Genomic DNA, 19,521 nt, shown 5'->3' on the forward strand with positions numbered 1-19,521 from the left:
GAAAATAACTGTATATTTAATCATTTTGAATTATATAAATCCAATTTATACAATGTCATTTTCTCAATTCCAGTTAAGGCACAACAAATCCATCATGTTATCAGGTGTGTGTATTTGTGTTTAGAAGACGCCGTAGCACATCTGCTGGAAGGTGTCCATGCGGGCCACTTCACAGATGATGTCACCGGTGGCCGTGTCCTTGTCGTCCTCGCTCTCGAGGGGCTTGGGGACCGGCGTGCCCTGCTTGAGGTCATACATCAGCTGGAGAGGACACAACACAGTTACAACGCAGACTAGTATAATCACAATCTAGGCCTCGACACAAAAGAAACAGGGACACACTCATCCTCTGTTGTGCAAGACAAGCTAACAAGGTCCGAGTTGGAAGTAGATGCAGAAACTTCACATCAATGCCATTGTATGTGCTCTACCTGGAGGTACTCCTCGAAGTTGATGGACTTGTAGTTGTCCTTGTCCGCTGTATTAAACATTTCTTTCCTGGCCTCCATAGTTGATGCATCGTTGACCATGTTCAGAGAAGCGCAACTGTCAGGGGGTAGAGGGAGGTAAGTGTGTTAGTAGTAGCCACTTTTTATTCAAGTGTGACGGTTTAAAACCACGACTCACAATAAGACTACTAGTAGGCCAACCTCATTATTGTAGATGGCATTTATGTGCATGTGCTGCCACCTACAGCCCCCTAGACTTGAGCTAAATACCACCGAGTAGCCACACGACATCAAAAGTCACGTCTGAATGTACTACGTTCACTCACAACTCGCTGAAGTCCAGCAGGCGGTCTTTGTTGGTGTCAAAAATCTCAAACTGCCGTCTCAGATTGAGCAGGTCATCAGCTGTCCAGTGGGGAAACTCGTTCTTCAGATCCAACACGCTGGTGTTCCAGTCGTAGCTGTACTCTACACGCAGGCAGACACACACGGGTTCCATTTATAAAAACACAGCAGGCCAAATAATCTACACAAGTAGTAAATACTTTCTGAACACACCCTTTTGACCTCAGATTGGTGATGTTAGTAGAAAGGTTTATAGGCAACACGATGACACAATATCAATTGCTTAAAAGCGATCAATATCTTTGGTTTTGTACTGCTGATTTTGTCAACAGGGGGGGGGGGGTCGCAGGATTTAGATCGCAGCTGTTATTTTATTTCTCAAATGGCACGGATAACTCGGGGGAGGTCTCTCTACAAAAGTCGCTGGCCCACACCAATACACGGATTTGATATTCAAACTATCTCTTCAACAGCAACCAACCATTGTCACTGTTGATATCCTATGGAGGGTTGTGATTAGTTGAAATTAACTATCAGAAAAGGTGATTTGTCCCCTTTTACGTGATTGCTGCCTGCCGAAATCAACACCCGCCATTCCAAAATATAGATAGAAGCCTTTTTACAAATTCTCATCAAACCAACCATGCATATGTTATTCCAAGTTTCCGTACGGCCTTTGTATAATGTACGTTTAAATAGCACATACTACCCAAACGTTTCAACGTGTATTGATGAGTGACTAACAAAGTGTTGTTACGTTACACTTCCCACGTTGGCGACTCACTTCAATCAAAATGCAACACTTCAAGATGTAGCTTGTCTTCTACAAGTTGTCCTCTACCAGTGAAACACAAATGATTCCCAGATTCCGTATGGTTTTTGAGTTGTGCTAGTGAACAGAATGTGGAACCTAACCCCCCCCCCCTCTCCTCTCGCTCGATTGATTTCAACTTGATATCGATATGAGTAATTGACAAAACAGTGTTGCGTTTCTCTTTGTTTTGGCAACCCCTTTATCAAAATTCAGCACCGGAATGTAGCTGACTATCTTCTGCAGGTTGTCCTCTAATCCATGATGTAAAAAAGATATCCAGTTTCCATGTGTTTTTTTAGTTGTGTTAGTTTCAACAGCACGTACAACCTGATTTCCCCCCTAATCAATGAGTAATATATTGTCACTTGTCAAAACAACAGGGGTTTTGGTGCGTGTGCAGTTTCTAAGGTGCTCGTTTAAAAAAAATACAAGTAATATGATTACTATTGTTGCACATGAATGTGTAGATAATACACTTTAATGTTTAGGTTTTCAATATATCAAACTGTTTCTGCATTGTGGTTATTGATTTGGAACTTCAAAACTGTTGTGACATCGGGCTATTTATTAAAATGTCTTGTCAACAAGAGCAGCAACAGCATAATTTTCAACAAAAGTTTTAGGAATATAAATGGAATTTTCAACATGAATTAAGTCCAAAAACATGCCCGTGATTGACTTATTTGATGATATACCAGAACTCACCAACATGAGTTTGCCCTGCCTACGTTAAGATGGAGCATTTGGCTGTTAAGGCTGTATTTCTTCATTATTTTATAGTCCTTTAAAATTTCTCTCATTTTTTTTCTTCATGATTATTGTATTTATTATATTTGTATTTAACATTTTCTGTGTGTCCCTGATATCACTTTCCACCCTGTTACTTTGTAGTAATTTGTAGTAATTCTCCTTTATGAAAACAGCCCCTTCCCACAATGACATCAAGTTCAGGATGTGCCATTATTTTTTGGGTGGGACATTGCTGTGGGGACTTGCTTCCATTCAGCCACATGAGCATTAGTGAGGTCGGGCATTGATGTTGGGCGATTAGGCCTGGCTCACAGTCGGCGTTTCAATTCCAATTCCTGATAGGGTTGAGGTCAGGGCTCTGTGCAGGCTAGTCAAGTTCTTCCACACCAATCTCTCAACAAACCATTTTTGTATGGACCTCGCTTTGTGTGCGGGGGAATTGTCATGTTGAAACAGGAAAGGGCCTTCCCCAAAATGTTACCACGAAGTTGGTGATGGTGAAGCGTGATTCATCACTCCAGAGTCCAATGGCGGCGAGCTTTACACCACTCCAGCCGATGCTTGGCGTTGCGCATGGTGATCTTAGGCTTGTTGTGAGGCTGCTCAGCCTTGGAAACCCATTTCATGAAGCTCCAGACGAACAGTTTTTGTGCTGACATTACTTCCAGAGGTAGTTTGGAACTCGGTAGTGAGTGTTGCAACCGAGGACAGACAATTTTTACACGCTTCAGCATTCAGTGGTCCCAATCTGTGACTTCGTGGCTGAGCTGTTGTTGCTCCTAGACGTTTCCACTTACAATAACAGCACTTACAGTTGACCGGGGCAGCTCTAGCAAGGCAGAAATTTGACGAACTGACTTGTTGGAAAGGTGGCATCATATGATGGTGCCACATTTAAAGTCACTAAGCTCTCCAGTAAGGCCATTCTACTGCCAATGTTTGTCAATGGAGATCGCATGGCTGTGTGCTCGATTTAATACACCTGTCAGCAAGTGCTGAAATAGCCAAATCCACTAATTTGAAGGTGGATAGTATAGTGTATATACACTCAGTTTGATCTATTTTCCAATGTTTGACAATGGTCTGCTTGTCTAATCCATACATTTCCACCGTGTTGTTAGGCTAAATTATAGAGAAAAGTAATACAATTTAACCGGTTAGGATTATGCAATGACTGTATGGGATTCATTTTAAGCACCTAACAGGGATATAAGATTATTCAATGACTGTATGGGATTAGTTTTTTGCACCTAACAGGAATTTGTGCCTGAGTTTGACCAATATGTTTTTCCTGAAAGTCAAACATTATTTTTTTGTATTTAACTAGGCAAGTAAGTTAAGAACAAATTCTTATTTACAATGACCACCTACCCGGCCTCCCCTAAACCAGACAACACTGGACCAACACCTCCCTATGGGACTCCCAATCACAGCCAGTTGTGATACAGCCCAGGATCGAACCAGGGTCTGCAGTGCCAAAGACCGCTGCGCCACTTGGGAGCCCGAGTAGTTCTGATAGGATATTTAACAAATATTATGAGGTCCAAACTCACTGTCAAATTTGGCGGACTCTTTGATAGAGCGGATCCTCTGCTGGATCATGTCGTATGTGTAGCTCAGGTTAATCTCATGCATTTCCATTGCAAAATTCATCTCGTCGGAGTCTGGTGTGGCGTTTGGAAACAAGAATGGTACACTAGCCACAGGTTATTCACTTAGCATTTAGCTACTAACGGTTTTAACGTCATTACCTTCATTTAAATCAGGATCCACATAACTTTCTGGCTCTTTCACCAGTGGATATGACAACGACATCCCCATCTTGCAAACGATGTTACCGTGGCTAGTTTGCACCTGTCAAGAATACAAAGTACAGTACATTTAGGATAGGAGTTGATTAGCTGCTGGCCAACAGTTCGGTAAGTAACGTTAGCTAGCTAGGTAACGTTACATTAACGGTTCCAACTAGGGATATTTTGCATAATCATTCGAATAATTTCGCTCGATTTGTTTACCGAAAGACACATCTAACTTAGCTAACTAACGTTATACATTTCTCCTCAAACCTCCGTGTCACTTCATTTGATAGACTGGCTCCAGGTGAAATGTTAATAATATCACTAGCCAAAGTTAGCTAGGAAGCAAATGACTAGAAAGGTCAGTTTGAAATTTCAGATATTTGAAAGGAAACGTCAGAATGTCGCGTGTCAAGAAACCAGGTGAGTGCGAGATCGTGCATTACATCTAGGACCTTTCTATCCCCTTCCATCTACACTGGTGCAGCAGGTCACAACATATTTCTGTTAGGCGTCCACCATATTGCATCAACTGTAATGCAAACCCTAGAAACTGATGGCGCTTCGAAGTCAGTGTAAATGAAAGAGTTGAAATAAGGAAAGGTCCATACGTGTTGAAGGCAAGCTGCAATGCTAAGTTGAATCCGCCTGGTGGCGACAAGAATCTATAAGTAGAGGCGATTCAGCCAAAATGTGGTTCGGAATGAAGAAATGAATGGAGTATAAAGCCAATTAATCCATGCAAATGGTGAATGTACAATACGCAGGACTCATGTTTATAACGAAATGACTAAACGATTGAGTATAAGATGGGATAGCAAAGGATTCAGTTGTTTTATTTGGTATAAATACTTGACATAAATTCTTACATCTCCAGTTTATTTAAACTTTGAAATAGGCTGTTGACCTTTGACTTTAAGATGTACATCATATGCACTAAATGTTAATAGCATATAGCAAACTGCAATTCATACAAAGCCATTTAATCTACATATAAAACCCCCAATAAATACTTCAACTGGCAATAAATAATAAATACACCAGTTTCTCTCATAATATCTAGATGGCTTTAAATGTACCTTCTTTAGCATAAATAATGTAATAGTTTATCATTTCAATTACAGGTTTAAACAACGCTATCCCTCAAGTTCAGCGAGTGACGTTGATGATGATGATGGTGAAGAGCGTCCTCTATGGGGATGTGGGGCGGGAGGTGGCGTTGGTGTTCTGTGTGTCCAGTGACTTTCTGGCTGTCCTAGAAGAAACGGCAGCAAAAGGAAGCATTTCAACTTTCCATCAACCATTTATTTATGTTACATCCAGTCGTTTCTCCTATGGCGCTTGTGCAGGTCTTTATGCAGGTCACCTACTCTAGCCAGCCATGAAAATATGTAACCGGTGAGTATTACAGGATTAGCCTACAGTGAGTACTACACTATGTATATGACTGACTATTGATCACTCATTGGTTGTATTGTTGATGACTTACTCCAGTTGAAAGAATGCTTTTCGAACCCAGGACTCTTTCCAATGGCTGCAGATGGTCTCTCCATCTTCAGTCTCGAAGCTGTGTGGAGCACAAGATGACAACTTTTAGACAACTGTCCTACTCTTGTCCTGACTCGTTCATCTGACTGGAGGTTGTAAAAGTGGGCCTAATACATTTTATATTTGTGAAGTTCTATGTTCTGTTGGGATGGGCAGGTTCTTACATGACAGCATTGACGCAGGGAAGGGCCCTTTTCTGCAATCTGGCGCCGATGATGGGAACTGTGATTTTCTGCTTGGAGACCTTTGTGCAACAGTTGTGGACCTTGTTTGCATCTGAAGAATTAAAGAAGCATATGTGGTTTAGTACAAAATGTTTTAACCCACCACCACCACCCCGCTCTAATGTCCCCTAGTACAGCATATTTGTAATAACTAAATTTAGTCCAGAAAATATTGTATTTACAGAGTTTATAAACCACAAAAATAGGGCTAAACCAATAACTTTGCCAACGTTTTCAGATCTCTTGGCATAATCTTAGTTGTTGGATGAACATATGAAAAGTTGTTGATTCAGGTCCTGCAAGGGCTATACCCCCCAAATTCACTACAGTAGCAGACTGTACTTACCAGTGGCAGTGGCCGTTAACGAGAGGACGACAGCGAAGAGAGCGAGGCACGCCATTGGTCCGTAGCACAGCTGCATGGTTGCTATAGAGATGTTCGGTGGTGTTCTCAACTGTGTTCTTGTCTGATTCAGAAGGCTAGAACCGGCTGGAGGAGAGGAGATGACTGATCTTTCTTGACCAGAGCCTCAGCTTTTAAACCCTAAAATGAGGAACCTGATTCAGTCTGTCCGGATCTGTGTTTTTCTTTCAGAGCGAGGATGGGGTTGGCTGGGGTGACGGGGGACGGGGAGACACTCATGGGTGCTTCTGCTGAGTCAGACATTTCCTGTAAAGATTGTGTAATTAAGACCATGGTGTGCTTATTGAATGAAACTATGAAAAAATGATGGTCAGGCTTCTGACTAGATGGATTCAGGCCTATGGATTTCTCTAGTGTTGGAAAATGTAGCATTTATGTTGGATTTAGGTTAGGGGATGGGTCTTTCATGAGTCCTATAGGGACCTGAATGTGCACGGGCCTAGTCCATTGAATCAAAACAAACCCAGGGCTACGGGTGACCAGATTGTGATTTCCACTGTGCAGCGGTAGGTACTTGGGGTGTGTGTGTGTGTGTGTGTGTATGCAATACTCAAAATGTGTAGAATAGCAGGGAATTAGCTTAACAACTGCACATGTTTCTATACTGCCATATGACACTGTGTGTATGTGTATGTGTGGCATGGTGGTGACGGGTGACGGGGTCCACAAGTGAGGATGTCAACAGATATGTTTGGGCATGCTGTGAGGTCATGAGATCATGTGCTGGTGACTGCACACATTTCACAGCCCTCCTTCCTCCTCTCCCTCCCTCCCTCCCTCCCTCCATCCAGATCGGTCCTTTTGCGGTCAGAGCAGGAAACTGAAAAGAGGAAGAAAGAGGGAGAGTTTTCCGTTCCCTGAAACCAAGTGCACCAGCCCCAGTCCACACCAATTCATTGGCCTAGGGCAGGGAAGGGCAACTTTGATAAGGGTAGGGGACACAAAAAATCAGGGCCAGTCGCTCGCGGGTCTGTGTACCCCCCCACCCCACACTACGAGCAAAACATTTAATGTCCCTCCTCTTGACAGCTGAGATTTAAAAAAATATATATATATAATTTTGCGTTAATTTGCAGTTTTAAAACAAGTTTGCTGCAATTCTACACATCTTGCCATGGGGCAGAGGGGAAAATGAGCTGGAGGCTGGAGAGAAATGTTTGCAGTTTTTTATTTGATATCTGAGTGAGACTGACTAACAAAATATGTTTTCTTAGCCAGGTCAGTAATTCGACCATAATAACAAGTTTAGATAGACTGTCATTGACTGACATAACAAGAGAAAAACAGCTGATAGACAACCATATTTTGAAATTGCACCTTGCGTGTTCTACTATTCTAACTCTCAACAGTAAGTTGATAATTCCAATGATCCGAGGGCTTTCAAATGGTCGGCGGGCGGCTAGTTGCTCATCCCTGGAATAGGGGAAGCTTCTTACCACCACCAGCATCTTATCAGGCAGAAAGGTTAACCTCAACAGGGAATATGGATGTATTTTTTGCAGTGTGCAGACTGCACTCTCCTGTACTTCAGATTGCACTTTTGGCAAAGATAGGAATTGAGCGAAAAGATGCCTCGTGGATAAAAAGGCAAGTCATAATACAGTGGGGCAAAAAAGTATTTAGTCAGTCACCAATTGTGCAAGTTCTCCCACTTAAAAAGATGAGAGAGGCCTGTAATTTTCATCATATGTACACTTCAACTAAGACAGACAAAATGAGGAGAAAAAAATCCAGAAAATCACATTGTAGGATTTTTAATGAATTTATTTGCAAATTATGGTGGAAAATAAGTATCTGGAAGTAAGGACACGGCCACCGGTGACATCATCTGTGAAGTGGCACGCATGGACACCTTCCAGCAGATGTGCTACGGCATCTTCTAAACACAAATACACACACCTGATAACATGATGGATTTGTTGTGCCTTAACTGGAATTGAGAAAATGACATTGTATAAATTGGCTTTATATAATTCAAAATGATTAAATATACAGTTATTTTCCCAACCTCTTGGTTTGTCTCAGGTGATCATTTGAAGTCAAATCAAATCAAATTTTATTTGTCACATACACATGGTTTGCAGATGTTAATGCGAGTGTAGCGAAATGCTTGTGCTTCTAGTTCCGACAATGCAGTAATAACCAACAAGTAATCTAACCTAACAATTCCACAACTACTACCTTATACACACAAGTGTAAAGGGATAAAGAATATGTACATAAAGATATATGAATGAGTGATGGTACAGAACGGCATAGGCAAGATGCAGTAGATGGTATAGAGTACAGTATATACATATGAGATGAGTAATGTAGGGTATGTAAACATAAAGTGGCATAGTTTAAAGTGGCTAGTGATACATGTATTACATAAAGATGGCAAGATGCAGTAGATGATATAGAGTACAGTATATACATATGAGATGAGTAATGTAGGGTATGTAAACATTATATTAAGTGGCATTGTTTAAAGTGGCTAGTGGTACATTTTTACATAATTTCCATCAATTCCCATTATTAAAGTGGCTGGAGTTGAGGCAGTATGTTGGCAGCGGCCGCTAAATGTTAGTGGTGGCTGTTTAACAGTCTGATGGCCTTGAGATAGAAGCTGTTTTTCAGTCTCTCGGTCCCTGCTTTGATGCACCTGTACTGACCTCGCCTTCTGGATGATAGCGGGGTGAACAGGCAGTGGCTTGGGTGGTTGTTGTCCTTGATGATCTTTATGGCCTTCCTGTGACATCGGGTGGTGTAGGTGTCCTGGAGGGCAGGTAGTTTGCCACCGGTGATGCGTTGTGCAGACCTCATTACCCTCTGGAGAGCCTTACGGTTGTGGGCAGAGCAGTTGCCGTACCAGGCGGTGATACAGCCCGACAGGATGCTCTCGATTGTGCATCTGTAGAAGTTTGTGAGTGCTTTCGGTGACAAGCCGAATTTCTTCAGCCTCCTGAGGTTGAAGAGGCGCTGCTGCGCCTTCTTCACAACGCTGTCTGTGTGGGTGGACCAATTCAGTTTGTCCGTGATGTGTACACCGAGGAACTTAAAACTTTCCACCTTCTCCACTACTGACCCGTCGATGTGGATAGGGGGGTGCTCCTTCTGCTGTTTCCTGAAGTCCACAATCATCTCCTTTGTTTTGTTGACGTTGAGTGTGAGGTTATTTTCCTGACACCACACTCCGAGGGCCCTCACCTCCTCCCTGTAGGCCGTCTCGTCGTTGTTGGTAATCAAGCCTACCACTGTAGTGTCGTCCGCAAACTTGATGATTGAGTTGGTGGCGTGCATGGCCACGCAGTCGTGGGTGAACGGGGAGTACAGGAGAGGGCTCAGAACGCACCCTTGTGGGGCCCCAGTGTTGAGGATCAGCGGGGTGGAGATGTTTTTACCTACCCACACCACCTCGGGGCGGCAGGTCAGGAAGTCCAGGACCCAGTTGCACAGGGCGGGGTCGAGACCCAGGGTCTCGAGCTTGATGACGAGTTTGGAGGGTACTATGGTGTTAAATGCTGAGCTGTAGTCGATGAACAGCATTCTCACATAGGTATTCCTCTTGTCCAGATGGGTTAGGGCAGTGTGCAGTGTGGTTGCGATTGCGTCGTCTGTGGACCTATTGGGTCGGTAAGCAAATTGGAGTGGGTCTAGGGTGTCCAGTAGGGTGGAGGTGATATGGTCCTTGACTAGTCTCTCAAAGCACTTCATGATGACGGAAGTGAGTGCTACGGGGCGGTAGTCGTTTAGCTCAGTTACCTTAGCTTTCTTGGGAACAGGAACAATGGTTGCCCTCTTGAAGCATGTGGGAACAGCAGACTGGGATAAGGATTGATTGAATATGTCCGTAAACACACCAGCCAGCTGGTCTGCGCATGCTCTGAGGACGCGGCTGGGAATGCCGTCTGGGCCTGCAGCCTTGCGAGGGTTAACACGTTTAAATGTTTTACTCACCTTGGCTGCAGTGAAGGAGAGCCCGCAGGTTTTGGTAGCGGGCCGTGTCAGTGGCACTGTATTGTCCTCAAAGCGAGCAAAAAATTTATTAAGCCTGTCTGGGAGCAAGACATCCTGGTCCGCAACGGGGCTGGTTTTCTTTTTGTAATCCGTGATTGACTGTAGACCCTGCCACATACCTCTTGTGTCTGAGCTGTTGAATTGCGACTCTATTTTGTCTCTGTACTGGGACTTAGCTAGTTTGATTGCCTTGCGGAGAGAATAGCTACACTGTTTGTATTTGGTCATGTTTCCGGTCACCTTGCCCTGGTTTGAAAGCAGTGGTTCGCGCTTTCAGTTTCACGCGAATGCTGCCGTCAATCCACGGTTTCTGGTTTGGGAATGTTTTAATCGTTGCTGTGGGTACGACATCGTCAATGCACTTTCTAATGAACTCGCTCACCGAATCAGCATATTCGTCAATGTTGTTGTTGGACGCAATGCGGAACATATTCCAATCCGCGTGATCGAAGCAGTCTTGAAGCGTGGAATCAGATTGGTCGGAACAGCGTTGAACAGACCTGAGCGAGGGAGCTTGTTGTTTTAGTTTCTGTTTGTAGGCTGGAAGCAACAAAATGGAGTCGTGGTCAGCTTTTCCGAAAGGAGGGCGGGGGAGGGCCTTATATGCGTCGCGGAAGTTAGTATAACAATGATCCAAGGTTTTACCAGCCCTGGTAGCACAATCGATATGCTGATAGAATTTAGGGAGTTTTGTTTTCAGATTGGCCTTGTTAAAATCCCCAGCTACGATGAATGCAGCCTCAGGGTGTGTGGTTTCCAGTTTACAAAGAGTCATATAAAGTTCGTTCAGGGCAATCGATGTGTCTGCTTGGGGGGGAATATATACGGCTGTGATTATAATCGAAGAGAATTCCCTTGGTAGATAATGCGGTCGACATTTGATTGTGAGTAGTTCTTGATCAGGTGAACAGAATGACTTGAGTTCCTGTATGTTGTTATGATCACACCACGTCTCGTTAATCATAAGGCATACCCCCCCGCCCCTCTTCCTACCAGAAAGATGTATGTTTCTGTCGGCGCGATGCGTGAAGAAACCGGCTGGCTGCACCGACTCCGTTAGCGTCTGTTGAGTTAGCCATGTTTCCGTGAAGCAGAGAACGTTACAATCTCTGATGTCTCTCTGGAATGTTACCCGTGCTCGGATTTCATCAACCTTATTGTCAAGAGACTGGACATTGGCGAGTAGTATGCTAGGGAGTGGAGCGTGATGTGCCCGTCTCCGAAGCCTGACCAGGAGACCGCTACGCTTGCCCCTTTTACGGCGTCGCATAGGGTCGCCGGCTGGGATCAGATCCATTGTATTGGGTGGAAGGCAAAACACTGGATCCGTTTCGGGAAAGTCATATTCCTGGTTGGAACGATGGTGAGTTAATTGCTCTTATATTCAGTAGTTCCTCCTGACTGTATGTAATGAAACCTAAGATTACCTGGGGTACCACTGTAAGGAATAACACATAAAAAAACAAAATACTGCATATTTTCCAAGGAACAGGAAACGAGGCGGCCATCTTGGTCGGCACCGGAAGTAGGTGTCGATCAGCAACACTGTGACGATCAGCAACACTGTGACGGGCAACCCCCACACCGCCCCGATCTGAAAGGAACATTCAACCACAGCAACGCAACATTCTCCTACATCACCAGTAATCACAACATTCAGTAATGTGGTGAAATTATGAAGATATTATTTTCAAATATAATGCATTGCGTTCGCTCTGATGTTTGCTGTTGACGATTGTAGTACTCTATTCATGCTTAAGCTTACAGGGGTCCTCTGAATCCACAGTATAAGCTAGTAAGTCGACGGCTTCAATTAATTCTATTTTTCTACATTTAAATGTTGAACGTTTGTTTCTTTTAAGGTCGGCAGAAATAAAGAATGAGATATTGCCAGCCTTGATTATTTATTTGAGTCCCATTACCGTAGAACTAGAGCAGACAACGGCATGGACGTTAGTTGTGAATGTGATTGAAACCTCGTTCAACAGTACAGTGTAAAACCAGAACCCATCGCGACTTCAAATGATCACCTGAGACAAACCAAGAGGTTGGGAAAATAACTGTATATTTAATCATTTTGAATTATATAAAGCCAATTTATACAATGTCATTTTCTCAGTTCCAGTTAAGGCACAACAAATCCATCATGTTATCAAGTGTGTGTATTTGTGTTTAGAAGACGCCGTAGCACATCTGCTGGAAGGTGTCCATGCGTGCCACTTCACAGATGATGTCACCGGTGGCCGTGTCCTTGTCGTCCTCGCTCTCGAGGGGCTTGGGGACCAGCGTGCCCTGCTTGAGGTCATACATCAGCTGGAGGGGACACAACACAGTTACAACGCAGACCAGTTTAATCACAATCTAGGCCTCGATACAAAAGAAACAGGGACACACTCATCCTCTGTTGTGCAAGACAAGCTAACAAGGTCCGAGTTGGAAGTAGATGCAGAAACTTCACATCAATGCCATTGTATGTGCTCTACCTGGAGGTACTCCTCGAAGTTGATGGACTTGTAGTTGTCCTTGTCCGCTGTATTAAACATTTCTTTCCTGGCCTCCATAGTTGATGCATCGTTGACCATGTTCAGAGAAGCGCAACTGTCAGGGGGTAGAGGGAGGTAAGTCTGTGTTAGTAGTAGCCACTTTTTATTCAAGTGTGATGGTTTAAAACCACGACTCACAATAAGACTACTAGTAGGCCAACTTCATTATTGTAGATGGCATTTATGTGCATGTGCTGCCACCTACAGCCCCCTAGACTTGAGCTAAATACCACCGAGTAGCCACACGACATCAAAAGTCACGTCTGAATGTACTACGTTCACTCACAACTCGCTGAAGTCCAGCAGGCGGTCTTTGTTGGTGTCAAAAATCTCAAACTGCCGTCTCAGGTTGAGCAGGTCATCAGCTGTCCAGTGGGGAAACTCGTTCTTCAGATCCAACACGCTGGTGTTCCAGTCGTAGCTGTACTCTACACGCAGGCAGACACACACGGGTTCCATTTATAAAAACACAGCAGGCCAAATAATCTACACAAGTAGTAAATACTTTCTGAACACACCCTTTTGACCTCAGATTGGTGATGTTAGTAGAAAGGTTTATAGGCAACACGATGACACAATATCAATTGCTTAAAACCGATCAATATCTTTGGTTTTGTACTGCTGATTTTGTCAACAGGGGGGGGGGGGGGTCGCAGGATTTAGATCACAGCTGTTATTTAATTTCTCAAATGGCACGGATAATTCGGGGGCGGTCTCTCTACAAAAGTCGCTGGCCCACACCAATACACGGATTTGATAGTCAAACTATCTCTTCAACAGCAACCAACCATTGTCACTGTTGATATCCTATAGAGCACAGGTGTCAAACTCATTCCACGGGGGGCCGAATGTCTGCGGGTTTTCGCTCCTCCCTTGTACTTGATTGATGAATTAACATCACTAATTAGTTAGGAACTCCCCACACCTGGTTGTCTAGGGCTTTATTGAAAGGAAAAACCAAAAACCTGCAGACACTAGGCCCTCCGTGGAATGAGTTTGACACCCCTGCTATAGAGGGTTGTGATTCGTTGAAGTTAACTATCAGAAAAGGTGATTTGTCCCCTTTTACGTGATTGCTGCCTGCCGAAATCAACACCCGCCATTCCAAAATATAGATAGAAGCCTTTTTACAAATTCTCATCAAACCAACCATGCATATGTTATTCCAAGTTTCCGTACGGCCTTTGTATAATGTACGTTTAAATAGCACATACTACCCAAACGTTTCAACGTGTATTGATGAGTGACTAACAAAGTGTTGTTACGTTACACTTCCCACGTTGGCGACTCACTTCAATCAAAATGCAACACTTCAAGATGTAGCTTGTCTTCTACAAGTTGTCCTCTACCAGTGAAACACAAATGATTCCCAGATTCCGTATGGTTTTTGAGTTGTGCTAGTGAACAGAATGTGGAACCTAACCCCCCCCCCCTCTCCTCTCGCTCGATTGATTTCAACTTGATATCGATATGAGTAATTGACAAAACAGTGTTGCGTTTCTCTTTGTTTTGGCAACCCCTTTATCAAAATTCAGCACCGGAATGTAGCTGACTATCTTCTGCAGGTTGTCCTCTAATCCATGATGTAAAAAAGATATCCAGTTTCCATGTGTTTTTTTAGTTGTGTTAGTTTCAACAGCACGTACAACCTGATTTCCCCCCTAATCAATGAGTAATATATTGTCACTTGTCAAAACAACAGGGGTTTTGGTGCGTGTGCAGTTTCTAAGGTGCTCGTTTAAAAAAAATACAAGTAATATGATTACTATTGTTGCACATGTATGTGTAGATAATACACTTTAATGTTTAGGTTTTCAATATATCAAACTGTTTCTGCATTGTGGTTATTGATTTGGAACTTCAAAACTGTTGTGACATCGGGCTATTTATTAAAATGTCTTGTCAACAAGAGCAGCAACAGCATAATTTTCAACAAAAGTTTTAGGAATATAAATGGAATTTCCAACAAGAATTAAGTCCAAAAACATGCCCGTGATTGACTTATTTGATGATATACCAGAACTCACCAACATGAGTTTGCCCTGCCTACGTTAAGACGGAGCATTTGGCTGTTAAGGCTGTATTTCTTCATTATTTTATAGTCCTTTAAAATTTCTCTCATCAATTTTTTTTTCTTTTTTCTTCATGATTATTGTATTTATTATATTTGTATTTAACATTTTCTGTGTGTCCCTGATATCACTTTCCACCCTGTTACTTTGTAGTAATTTGTAGTAATTCTCCTTTATGAAAACAGCCCCTTCCCACAATGACATCAAGTTCAGGATGTGCCATTATTTTTTGGGTGGGACATTGCTGTGGGGACTTGCTTCCATTCAGCCACATGAGCATTAGTGAGGTCGGGCATTGATGTTGGGCGATTAGGCCTGGCTCACAGTCGGCGTTTCAATTCCAATTCCTGATAGGGTTGAGGTCAGGGCTCTGTGCAGGCTAGTCAAGTTCTTCCACACCAATCTCTCGACAAACCATTTTTGTATGGACCTCGCTTTGTGTGCGGGGGAATTGTCATGTTGAAACAGGAAAGGGCCTTCCCCAAAATGTTACCACGAAGTTGGTGATGGTGAAGCGTGATTCATCACTCCAGAGTCCAATGGCGGCGAGCTTTACACCACTCCAGCCGATGCTTGGCGTTGCGCATGGTGATCTTAGGCTTGTTGTGAGGCTGCTCAGCCTTGGAAACCCATTTCATGAAGCTCCAGACGAACAGTTTTTGTGCTGACATTACTTCCAGAGGTAGTTTGGAACTCAGTAGTGAGTGTTGCAATTTTTTTGTTACAATTTTTTACACGCTTCAGCATTCAGTGGTCCCAATCTATGAGCTTGTGTGGCCTTACCACTTCGTGGCTGAGCTGTTGTTGCTCCTAGACGTTTCCACTTACAATAACAGCACTTACAGTTGACCGGGGCAACTCTAGCAAGGCAGAAATTTGACGAATTGACTTGTTGGAAAGGTGGCATCATATGATGGTGCCACATTTAAAGTCACTAAGCTCTTCAGTAAGGCCATTCTACTGCCAATGTTTGTCAATGGAGATCGCATGGCTGTGTGCTCGATTTAATACACCTGTCAGCAAGTGCTGAAATAGCCAAATCCACTAATTTGAAGATGGATAGTATAGTGTATATACACTCAGTTTGATCTATTTTCCCATGTTTGACAATGGTCTGCTTGTCTAATCCATACATTTCCACCCTGTTGTTAGGCTAAATTATAGAGAAAAGTAATACAATTTAACCGGTTAGGATTATGCAATGACTGTATGGGATTCATTTTACGCAATTAACAGGGATAAGATTATTCAATGACTGTATGGGATTAGTTTTTTGCACCTAACAGGAATTTGTGCCCGAGTTTGACCAATATGTTTTTCCTGAAAGTCAAACATTATTTTTTTGTATTTAACTAGGCAAGTAAGTTAAGAACAAATTCTTATTTACAATGACCACCTACCCAGCCTCCCCTAAACCAGACAACACTGGACCAACACCTCCCTATGGGACTCCCAATCACAGCCAGTTGTGATACAGCCCAGGATCGAACCAGGGTCTGCAGTGCCAAAGACCGCTGCGCCACCACTTGGGAGCCCGAGTAGTTCTCATAGGATATTTAACAAATATTATGAGGTCCAAACTCACTGTCAAATTTGGCGGACTCTTTGATAGAGCGGATCCTCTGCTGGATCATGTCGTATGTGTAGCTCAGGTTAATCTCATGCATTTCCATTGCAAAATTCATCTCGTCGGAGTCTGGTGTGGCGTTTGGAAACAAGAATGGTACACTAGCCACAGGTTATTCACTTAGCATTTAGCTACTAACGGTTTTAACGTCATTACCTTCATTTAAATCAGGATCCACATAACTTTCTGGCTCTTTCACCAGTGGATATGACAACGACATCCCCATCTTGCAAACGATGTTACCGTGGCTAGTTTGCACCTGTCAAGAATACAAAGTACAGTACATTTAGGATAGGAGTTGATTAGCTACTGGCCAACAGTTCGGTAAGTAACGTTAGCTAGCTAGGTAACGTTACGTTAACGGTTCCAACTAGGGATATTTTGCATAATCATTCGAATAATTTCGCTCGATTTGTTTACCGAAAGACACATCTAACTTAGCTAACTAACGTTATACATTTCTCCTCAAACCTCCGTGTCACTTCATTTGATAGACTGGCTCCAGGTGAAATGTTAATAATATCACTAGCCAAAGTTAGCTAGGAAGCAAATGACTAGAAAGGTCAGTTTGGAATTTCAGATATTTGAAAGGAAACGTCAGAATGTCGCGTGTCAAGAAACCAGGTGAGTGCGAGATCGTGCATTACATCTAGGACCTTTCTATCCCCTTCCATCTACACTGGTGCAGCAGGTCACAACATATTTCTGTTAGGCGTCCACCATATTGCATCAACTGTAATGCAAACCCTAGAAACTGATGGCGCTTCGAAGTCAGTGTAAATGAAAGTTGAAATAAGGAAAGGTCCATACGTGTTGAAGGCAAGCTGCAATGCTAAGTTGAATCCGCCTGGTGGCGACAAGAATCTATAAGTAGAGGCGATTCAGCCAAAATGTGGTTCGGAATGAAGAAATGAATGGAGTACTGTATAAAGCCAATTAATCCATGCAAATGGTGAATGTACAATACGCAGGACTCATGTTTATAACGAAATGACTAAACGATTGAGTATAAGATGGGATAGCAAAGGATTCAGTTGTTTTATTTGGTATAAATACTTGACATAAATTCTTACATCTCCAGTTTATTTAAAATTTGAAATAGGCTGTTGACCTTTGACTTTAAGATGTACATCATATGAATTAACTAAAAGTTAATAGCATATAGCAAACTGCAATTCATACAAAGCCATTTAATCTACATATAAAACCCCCAATAAATACTTCAACTGGCAATAAATAATAAATACACCAGTTTCTCTCATAATATCTAGATGGCTTTAAATGTACCTTCTTTAGCATAAATAATGTAATAGTTTATCATTTCAATTACAGGTTTAAACAACGCTATCCCTCAAGTTCAGCGAGTGACGTTGATGATGATGATGGTGAAGAGCGTCCTCTATGGGGATGTGGGGCGGGAGGTGGCGTTGGTGTTCTGTGTGTCCAGTGACTTTCTGGCTGTCCTAGAAGAAACGGCAGCAAAAGGAAGCATTTCAACTTTCCATCAACCATTTATTTATGTTACATCCAGTCGTTTCTCCTATGGCGCTTGTGCAGGTCTGTATGCAGGTCACCTACTCTAGCCAGCCATGAAAATATGTAACCGGTGAGTATTACAGGATTAGCCTACAGTGAGTACTACACTATGTATATGACTGACTATTGATCACTCATTGGTTGTATTGTTGATGACTTACTCCAGTTGAAAGAGTGCTTTTCGAACCCAGGACTCTTTCCAATGGCTGCAGATGGTCTCTCCATCTTCAGTCTCGAAGCTGTGTGGAGCACAAGATGACAACTTTTAGACAACTGTCCTACTCTTGTCCTGACTCGTTCATCTGACTGGAGGTTGTAAAAGTGGGCCTAATACATTTTATATTTGTGAAGTTCTATGTTCTGTTGGGATGGGCAGGTTCTTACATGACAGCATTGACGCAGGGAAGGGCCTTTTTCTGCAATCTGGCGCCGATGATGGGAACTGTGATTTTCTGCTTGGAGACCTTTGTGCAACAGTTGTGGACCTTGTTTGCATCTGAAGAATTAAAGAAGCATATGTGGTTTAGTACAAAATGTTTTAACCCACCACCACCACCCCGCTCTAATGTCCCCTAGTACAGCATATTTGTAATAACTAAATTTAGTCCAGAAAATATTGTATTTACAGAGTTTATAAACCACAAAAATAGTGCTAAACCAATAACTTTGCCAACGTTTTCAGATCTCTTGGCATAATCTTAGTTGTTGGATGAACATATGCAAAGTTGTTGGTTCAAGTCCTGCAAGGGCTATACCCCCCAAATTCACTACAGTAGCAGACTGTACTTACCAGTGGCCGTTAACGAGAGGACGACAGCGAAGAGAGCGAGGCACGCCATTGGTCCGTAGCACAGCTGCATGGTTGCTATAGAGATGTTCGGTGGTGTTCTCAACTGTGTTCTTGTCTGATTCAGAAGGCTAGAACCGGCTGGAGGAGAGGAGATGACTGATCTTTCTTGACCAGAGCCTCAGCTTTTAAACCCTAAAATGAGGAACCTGATTCAGTCTGTCCGGATCTGTGTTTTTTTTTCAGAGCGAGGATGGGGTTGGCTGGGGTGACGGGGGACGGGGAGACACTCATGGGTGCTTCTGCTGAGTCAGACATTTCCTGTAAAGATTGTGTAATTAAGACCATGGTGTGCTTATTGAATGAAACTATGAAAAAATGATGGTCAGGCTTCTGACTAGATCGATTCAGGCCTATGGATTTCTCTAGTGTTGGAAAATGTAGCATTTATGTTGGATTTAGGTTAGGGGATGGGTCTTTCATGAGTCCTATAGGGACCTGAATGTGCACGGGCCTAGTCCATTGAATCAAAACAAACCCAGGGCTAGGGGTGACCAGATTGTGATTTCCACTGTGCAGCGGTAGGTACTTGGGGGGTGTGTGTGTG

The 19,521-nt window shown here is 43.0% G+C and overlaps 4 protein-coding genes across 10 annotated transcripts; all 4 read right to left on the reverse strand.

Annotated features, from left to right (window-relative positions):
- Positions 1 to 54: 54 nt before the first annotated feature.
- On the reverse strand, positions 55 to 4,725 carry LOC129824551 (calcium-binding protein J-like). 4 transcript variants are annotated; one of them, XM_055884238.1, is made up of 6 exons: positions 4,610 to 4,725; positions 4,110 to 4,212; positions 3,912 to 4,022; positions 776 to 917; positions 432 to 546; positions 55 to 261 (listed from the first exon to the last, which is right to left on the reverse strand). In XM_055884238.1, the coding sequence occupies exons 1-6, from the start codon at positions 4,625 to 4,627 to the stop codon at positions 121 to 123; spliced, it is 630 nt and encodes a 209-aa protein (XP_055740213.1). In that variant the 5' UTR covers positions 4,628 to 4,725; the 3' UTR covers positions 55 to 120. The 4 variants fall into 4 exon arrangements, with proteins under 4 accessions (XP_055740213.1, XP_055740212.1, XP_055740214.1 ...); XM_055884237.1 differs by having other exon boundaries at positions 4,601 to 4,725; XM_055884239.1 differs by lacking the exon at positions 4,610 to 4,725 and adding an exon at positions 4,425 to 4,575.
- Positions 4,726 to 5,032: 307 nt separating this feature from the next.
- On the reverse strand, positions 5,033 to 6,481 carry LOC129824552 (C-C motif chemokine 4-like). Its single transcript, XM_055884242.1, has 4 exons — positions 6,273 to 6,481; positions 5,867 to 5,978; positions 5,644 to 5,721; positions 5,033 to 5,409 (listed from the first exon to the last, which is right to left on the reverse strand). The coding sequence occupies exons 1-4, from the start codon at positions 6,346 to 6,348 to the stop codon at positions 5,346 to 5,348; spliced, it is 330 nt and encodes a 109-aa protein (XP_055740217.1). The 5' UTR covers positions 6,349 to 6,481; the 3' UTR covers positions 5,033 to 5,345.
- Positions 6,482 to 12,395: 5,914 nt separating this feature from the next.
- On the reverse strand, positions 12,396 to 17,360 carry LOC129824553 (calcium-binding protein J-like). Of its 4 annotated transcripts, none has more exons than XM_055884244.1 (6): positions 17,248 to 17,360; positions 16,748 to 16,850; positions 16,550 to 16,660; positions 13,179 to 13,320; positions 12,833 to 12,947; positions 12,396 to 12,662 (listed from the first exon to the last, which is right to left on the reverse strand). In XM_055884244.1, exons 1-6 carry the CDS (start codon positions 17,263 to 17,265, stop codon positions 12,522 to 12,524), a joined length of 630 nt encoding a protein of 209 aa, XP_055740219.1. In that variant the 5' UTR covers positions 17,266 to 17,360; the 3' UTR covers positions 12,396 to 12,521. The 4 variants fall into 4 exon arrangements, with proteins under 4 accessions (XP_055740219.1, XP_055740218.1, XP_055740220.1 ...); XM_055884243.1 differs by having other exon boundaries at positions 17,239 to 17,360; XM_055884245.1 differs by lacking the exon at positions 17,248 to 17,360 and adding an exon at positions 17,063 to 17,169.
- A 245-nt stretch (positions 17,361 to 17,605) lies between these two features.
- Positions 17,606 to 19,096, reverse strand: LOC129824291 (C-C motif chemokine 4-like). Its single transcript, XM_055883833.1, has 4 exons — positions 18,918 to 19,096; positions 18,512 to 18,623; positions 18,289 to 18,366; positions 17,606 to 18,054 (listed from the first exon to the last, which is right to left on the reverse strand). Exons 1-4 carry the CDS (start codon positions 18,985 to 18,987, stop codon positions 17,991 to 17,993), a joined length of 324 nt encoding a protein of 107 aa, XP_055739808.1. The 5' UTR covers positions 18,988 to 19,096; the 3' UTR covers positions 17,606 to 17,990.
- Between the last annotated feature and the right edge of the window lie 425 nt (positions 19,097 to 19,521).

This window comes from Salvelinus fontinalis, chromosome 26, assembly GCF_029448725.1.
Source record: "Salvelinus fontinalis isolate EN_2023a chromosome 26, ASM2944872v1, whole genome shotgun sequence".
Classification (NCBI taxonomy): domain Eukaryota; kingdom Metazoa; phylum Chordata; class Actinopteri; order Salmoniformes; family Salmonidae; genus Salvelinus; species Salvelinus fontinalis.

Bases quoted from the DNA above. Each gene is read 5' to 3' on its own strand.
- LOC129824551 (XM_055884237.1), bottom strand. From the start codon at position 4,627: ATGGAAGGGGATAGAAAGGTCCTAGAT. The intron at 918-3,911 runs GTGAGTTTGGAC...GCCTGCGTGTAG, and splicing joins AGAGTCCGCCAAATTTGACA to AGTACAGCTACGACTGGAAC. The intron at 262-431 runs GTAGAGCACATA...TGTCCTCTCCAG, and splicing joins ACTTCGAGGAGTACCTCCAG to CTGATGTATGACCTCAAGCA.
- LOC129824552 (XM_055884242.1), bottom strand. From the start codon at position 6,348: ATGCAGCTGTGCTACGGACCAATGGCGTGCCTCGCTCTCTTCGCTGTC. The intron at 5,979-6,272 runs GTAAGTACAGTC...TTAATTCTTCAG, and splicing joins GTTAACGGCCACTGCCACTG to ATGCAAACAAGGTCCACAAC. The intron at 5,722-5,866 runs GTAAGAACCTGC...TGCTCCACACAG, and splicing joins CCCTGCGTCAATGCTGTCAT to CTTCGAGACTGAAGATGGAG.
- LOC129824553 (XM_055884243.1), bottom strand. From the start codon at position 17,265: ATGGAAGGGGATAGAAAGGTCCTAGAT. The intron at 16,851-17,238 runs GTAATGCACGAT...TATTCTTGACAG, and splicing joins GGGATAGAAAGGTCCTAGAT to GTGCAAACTAGCCACGGTAA. The intron at 13,321-16,549 runs GTGAGTTTGGAC...GCCTGCGTGTAG, and splicing joins AGAGTCCGCCAAATTTGACA to AGTACAGCTACGACTGGAAC.
- LOC129824291 (XM_055883833.1), bottom strand. From the start codon at position 18,987: ATGCAGCTGTGCTACGGACCAATGGCGTGCCTCGCTCTCTTCGCTGTC. The intron at 18,367-18,511 runs GTAAGAACCTGC...TGCTCCACACAG, and splicing joins CCCTGCGTCAATGCTGTCAT to CTTCGAGACTGAAGATGGAG. The intron at 18,055-18,288 runs GTAAGTCATCAA...CGTTTCTTCTAG, and splicing joins AAAGCACTCTTTCAACTGGA to GACAGCCAGAAAGTCACTGG.